At 30.7% G+C, this 6,005-nt stretch overlaps 1 protein-coding gene across 1 annotated transcript; it reads right to left on the bottom strand.

Annotated features, from left to right (window-relative positions):
• Positions 1–3,587: 3,587 nt before the first annotated feature.
• Positions 3,588–5,517, bottom strand: LOC131078103 (heavy metal-associated isoprenylated plant protein 21-like). Its single transcript, XM_058015766.2, has 3 exons — positions 5,458–5,517; positions 5,281–5,356; positions 3,588–3,886 (listed from the first exon to the last, which is right to left on the bottom strand). Exons 1-3 carry the CDS (start codon positions 5,515–5,517, stop codon positions 3,588–3,590), a joined length of 435 nt encoding a protein of 144 aa, XP_057871749.1.
• Positions 5,518–6,005: the final 488 nt, after the last annotated feature.

Here is a 6,005-nt window from a genome sequence, read left to right as displayed (position 1 = left end):
AAGTAGCACCATACTTTCTTAATCAAATCCTTCTAAACATATTCAACACTACTCTTCTGCATACTCTGCAACTTAACTCTTTTTTTTTCCGCACATAACATAACACTTTTCACTATTTCAAATAATTCATTGTGATGTCAATATATAGACCTTATGATTTCATGTCGGTCTTAAGAGATCATAACACAATTTCCTAGGTGCAATGTATCTGGACAAGTGATCATAACTCATTACAAAAATTTCCACCAAGCAGTCAGTGCAAGTAACTCATCACAAAATTGCCAAATACCAGTTGGAACAATCAAATACCGGTTTGAATAAAATATATGAACCGTTGTCCTTAAATCTTCGCTTGATCTCCATCTGGATCTTCATCTTGATGTCGACTTAGTATAGTCACAGACTGTCTCTTATGCACATGCCAGTTGATACGAAGTACCAGTTAGAGATAAACCTCTTAGTATAACCTCTAACATATCGGTTGACAGAGTAAACAGTTGAAGTTACACCGGTAGTCAATATAATCATATGTGTGTGAGAGAGTGTTTCATCAATGACAACAAATGATGAATACATTACAATCATCATCAAGCCAACACAATCCTCTTTTGATCATTATCAGTCATTATCAATTTTGATCAATTCATCATCTATCCCAATCAACCATCAATTATCATCATCAATTTCTATCAATCTTGATCGATTTGTCATCGATCTTTCAATTATCAATCATCATTTATCATATCAATCTTCCTTGTCAAATTTGATCAATTTGTCATTGGTCCCTATCCTTATCAATTTAATGAAAAAAATTTAACCTTATCAATTACTCTATTGTTCATATTCATCATCATTCATTAATCATGTTAATCTTATCATGACAACATTTGACCTAATTCATCTATTATTCCAACTAGGGTTTGATAATTATTTTACTACTTATCCCTACTAACATTTTTTATTTATGTTAAATGAATTTATTTCATTTATCCTAGGTCTTGTGTCACAATTAAATATGATTATTTAATTGGCTAATTTCCCCCTTTTGTGGGCTAAATAATAAATGAATATTTATTAATTAGTCCCACATTTTCTCTCCTAATTTGTCATAGTTTGTCATTCTCTATTTTCTCCCACCATTTTCTCCACTAATTCTTCAAATCATGAAGTTATATTTGCTTCAAATTTTTCATAATTCAATAAACTACAATTGCTCTTAATTTGTCATAATCATGAAGCATGAATTTCTATCAATTTGTCATATTTTGTCATTTCAATTTGTTATATCTTGTCATATCCGATTTGTCATTTTCAAATCAAATTTCCTTTCTTGCATTCCTTGATTGTCTCATATCATTTTGATGGATAATCTCTCTATAAATGGAGCTTGTTTTTCAATGTATGGATCCCCGATTTTGATAACTATATGATGCTAATTTGTCTTCAAAATCATACTTCGAATCTTCTCACCTAGCCTTGCTTTCAATACACTTGCAAATAGGATTAAGAGCCACATTTCTACTTGATTAGAGAAGCAAGAAGGACAATTGAGGGGATCATTTCGAGTGTATGAAGGATGGTTTGCGTTTGTTTATCGTATTTCCTTGTTTATGCTCTATTTTGGTACCTTCATTGATGTGGGATTTATGGATTTTGTTAAATGTCTAAATATTCCTCTCATAGTCTTCATGATGGATTTTGTTATGATTTATCATTTTATTGCATAAAAATTTGGAGGACTTGTCTCAAGAGCATTGCATCACCACCATTATTGATCCTAAACTATATAATCTTGTCAATTTAGTATTTTGTTTCATATTTAGCCTTTGCACTACCAAGGGTAATCTCTCTTCTAATCAAACAATTCTATAGTGGAGGTTAATTCCTAAATGGGTTTGAATTAGGCAAATCCTATATAACACAAATATTTTCCCCTTTTTTCTATGTACAGATTTTAGATCTGACAGTCAAAGGTTGCAAAGTTGCAAATGGTAGATTGAGACCTACAGGTATAAATTTTGAAGAGATGAAAATCCCTAGACCATCTCAATTAGCACTTGTGTCTAACACTTTTTGGCTAAATAATGGGAGTAATTTGTAGAGCATCCTGTTCTATAATCCAAAGTTTTAGTTGATGGAAACATCATCAGGACTAGGGCACCTAGCACACTACTCCAATAATTTTAGGCTCAAATTTCAATGGCAGGTTCCTTTATGTTTCTTATTTCCATTTCTATAATTATATGTTTTCTTTCTAATATGTTTGTGTCTGTTTATGCTGAATCTTATTAATTTTGTAGCATTTTACCTAGTTATTACATATTTATATCAAATCATATCGAACATAAACAGAGAAAATAATCATACACAGCATCTACTCTGCTTTGAGATTGTAGTTGGATCTTGGTGTCTGTTTCCCATAATGAAACTGTTGTTGACTTGAGATCTTAGTTTATGTCTCTAGGTTAGGATACCTTTTTCAATCAATTCACCCTCAAATTGAACTCCTTTCTAGTTTCTACATGAAATCAACAGTGATAGACCTCCAAGACATAGAAAATAAGAAAAATGTTGGCTAGAAACGAATGAATGATAGTTATTTGAGGTTGAGAAAAAGTTAAGATTGCACATAGTTTTTCTAATCTTTGTTATGCTCTCAAATTGTGTATTTATGGAGGGAAAATGTGCTAATAAGGGAGTAGGTGCTTCTAATAGGGAAAATGGATCAATTTGGGAAGAGGAAATAAATAGAATGTAACTTTAGATGCTCGAATTATTTGTATCATTATTTTTTATGAAATTGATGGTTCCAATAGAGTGGTGGTTTCATAATCACCATTTGCAAGTGACAAACAATTTCATATATCCGTAGGGAACTAAAATCATAAAAAGTCAAAATGGATCAAAGGACAACATGAAAACAAGAGGGATAATGAGATACACTAGGCAAATCATGAGAGGTTTGAATGATAAGTTTGTCTTTAAAGTCAAAAAAATGAATTCTTATTTTTTTGTATCATTTTAATCTTATATGATGTTTAATCATTCCCAACTAATGATTTTGTGAAATACTTCCCACTAATTTTTCAAATGTTATTTTATTTACAATTCAACCCCACCCTCAATTCTTTTTTGAAAAATAAAAAAGCTAACCCATTAACATAATTCTAATAATTGAAAGACAAAGTACTTTAGGGAAACCATTCTGTATCTTGATTCTACAAAGGACAGAATGAGCAAAGTCTACTTGGATTGGAAAAGACCAGCAAACTCCAAATGCAAAGTACCTAATGATTTTTCTTCAAAAATTACACATCTTTGTGATAGTACACATTTTCGTATGTGTGTATCTAATAGCAAGATTAGACAACACTAGCACAGTCTCAACAATAATGAGTACAATATTTTTGTCCCACTTATTGAAAAGTTGAAAAACCAGGCAGCTTCCACTGAGCAGGCAAGAGATCTTTTAGTGCTACTGACAGTACAATTATCGCTTGCAGTAGAGATTATAATGCACTAGTTATTATATACAAACGTCTTATCAGATTATATTCAAGAGAAGTTTGATTTTAAGGAAGAAAGATCTACATAATCGTGCAGGCATGAGCATTATCATCGCTAAAGAGCGCTGTATATCTCTCGTTGGTGCGATTTGACTCTGAAAAATATCTATAGTCGGCATTCAGGACGTGGCCTGCAGGGGCCTCCATATCATAAAACTTTGGGGCACATGGATTATACACCAGATTGTATGGTACGTACGGCCAGAATTCTGCACTATTCCCCACTCCTGATTTCACCTCCTTCAGCACCTTGTTCCGATCCACATACCCAATCACTGTTATCTTATTCTCCTCTCTGCTCACCTCCACTGACTCCACACCTGCTCCACAACACAGTCAGGACAACTTTTATCACCCAAATTCTTCAGTGGTTTGTGTACTTATTCATTATATCAATCTAGAATGTTGAACACCTTGTAGACATAAAATTTTCACATTGGTGATATTAGTATGAGATGTTTTAGATTTGATTGTATGATTAATGTGTGAGCAATGTTTTGGATCATTTTTTTTCTTTTTCTGTCTATTTTTTGATGATAGGTCGTGGAATTTGATCTTAAATATCGATGAATAAGATCATACAATGAAATCGATAATTTCTGAATTCAGTTGTGAAGAATTGATTTATATCAATGTTTCGGATCACACTCCTGATCTATGAATTGCTCTCTATCCTTGTAATGATGGGTCTTTCAGTTGTAACAGTTCTACACAGCTGAACATAGAAATTACATGCAATAAACATCATGAACTGTGGAAACGTTATTTGTTAACTAAGATTTTAATTGTCTTAAGTAATCGCTAAGAAATTTGTCAGTTAAAGTTAATACGTACAAAGTGTTAGATAAATATGCACCCAATAAACTTTTTAATATCTTTATTCACCAATAAATAAAGATATTCACAGATATTTATAATTTTATATATTAAAATTTAAATAATAACAATGATGTGTGTGTATATATATATATTAAACAATGTATTATATTGTTACCTATCATCAATAAACCTACTGATGTATATATATATATATATATATATATATAGTGTTTGACATGTTATTTGTTAACTAAACTTTTAAGTGTCTTAAATAATAACTAAGAAATTTGTCATTTAAAATTTTTCAATATAATGTATTTGAAAAGTATACACCCTAATAGACTTTTTAATAAAAAAATTGTCATTTAAAATTTCTAGATACAATGTATTCAAAAAGTATACACCTTAACAAACTTTTTAATATCTTTCTTTACCATTAAATAAAGATATTCACAATTATATATAATATTATATATTAAAATTCTAATAATAACGATGTATTATACTGTTACCTATCTAAAATAAACCTCCAAATGTAAAAATTATAAATATAATTTAAAGATTTTCTAGTAATTTCCAATCAAAACATGTTGAATCTACAAGCCTAAATAACATGTACGTTGACTAGAACTTCAATAATACTTACTAAAATTATTTTTTGTCAAGGTAAAAACACACAGACAGAACTGATGAAAGATGAACTTTAAAAGATATCAATGATGAGCGAATCACCCTATAAATAGTATGCAGGAAGAATCACTTTCTAAATCCTATCAGATACTGATTAGATATGATATCTCCAATGGTGAAAATTATAACTATGTAGAAGAACCAATGATATTTATTTCTCTCCTACTACCATGATTTTTTTTTTCTCTTTGGTATTTTCAATTACCTTTAATGGAAGATACAGTGTCCTTGACTTTGGTTTCACACCCCGGACAGTCCATAGGAACTTTGAGCTCCACAGTCTGCAGTGAAATGGAAAAAAAGAAAAGAAAAACAACAGTTAGTCATAGTGATATTTGAATACAGTTGCTCTTATTCAGAAATCACGTAAGTTTGTACTTGCCTGGAACCCATATTTATGCTTCTTTCTCCACAAGCATAATCCACAGCCCAAGACACCCATTTTATGGGAGATGAATACAGAGAAGGCATTATATAACCTCAAAATTTGGCAGGTTGACCCATTCTCTTTGTATCAGTATTGTATTGTATATTTTTTTGACAAGTCAATTCTCCTTGCTCTTTCCTAAATGCTTTATAAATTTGTAAACTATTGACTTGTATTTTAAAACTGTATGGTGTAATTGTCAAATGGTGTTGCGAAGTAGTTATGTCTAATGACATATATTAGTAGTTTTTGCATTGACCAGTCACCCATATTGTTTTCTAATGGTTTCTTGACTAAATTTACATATATATTTTTGCTCTGAAGTTGCCTCTAAATAAAATATTAGGTTTGCTTCTTCTCCGCAATTGCTTTTCTCCCAACTTTCCATTATAAAAATGCTATGAAAGGTGTACGAAAATGACACTCTTTGTTAGATATTGATAGAATAACTATCAAATGATTATACATTAGAAGATTTTTTAGTTTTAAAGTTAAAATGTATA

Source organism: Cryptomeria japonica, chromosome 9 (genome assembly GCF_030272615.1).
Source record: "Cryptomeria japonica chromosome 9, Sugi_1.0, whole genome shotgun sequence".
Classification (NCBI taxonomy): domain Eukaryota; kingdom Viridiplantae; phylum Streptophyta; class Pinopsida; order Cupressales; family Cupressaceae; genus Cryptomeria; species Cryptomeria japonica.
Note: the sequence above shows the minus strand (reverse complement) of the source record. Positions and strands in the feature narration are given on the sequence as shown.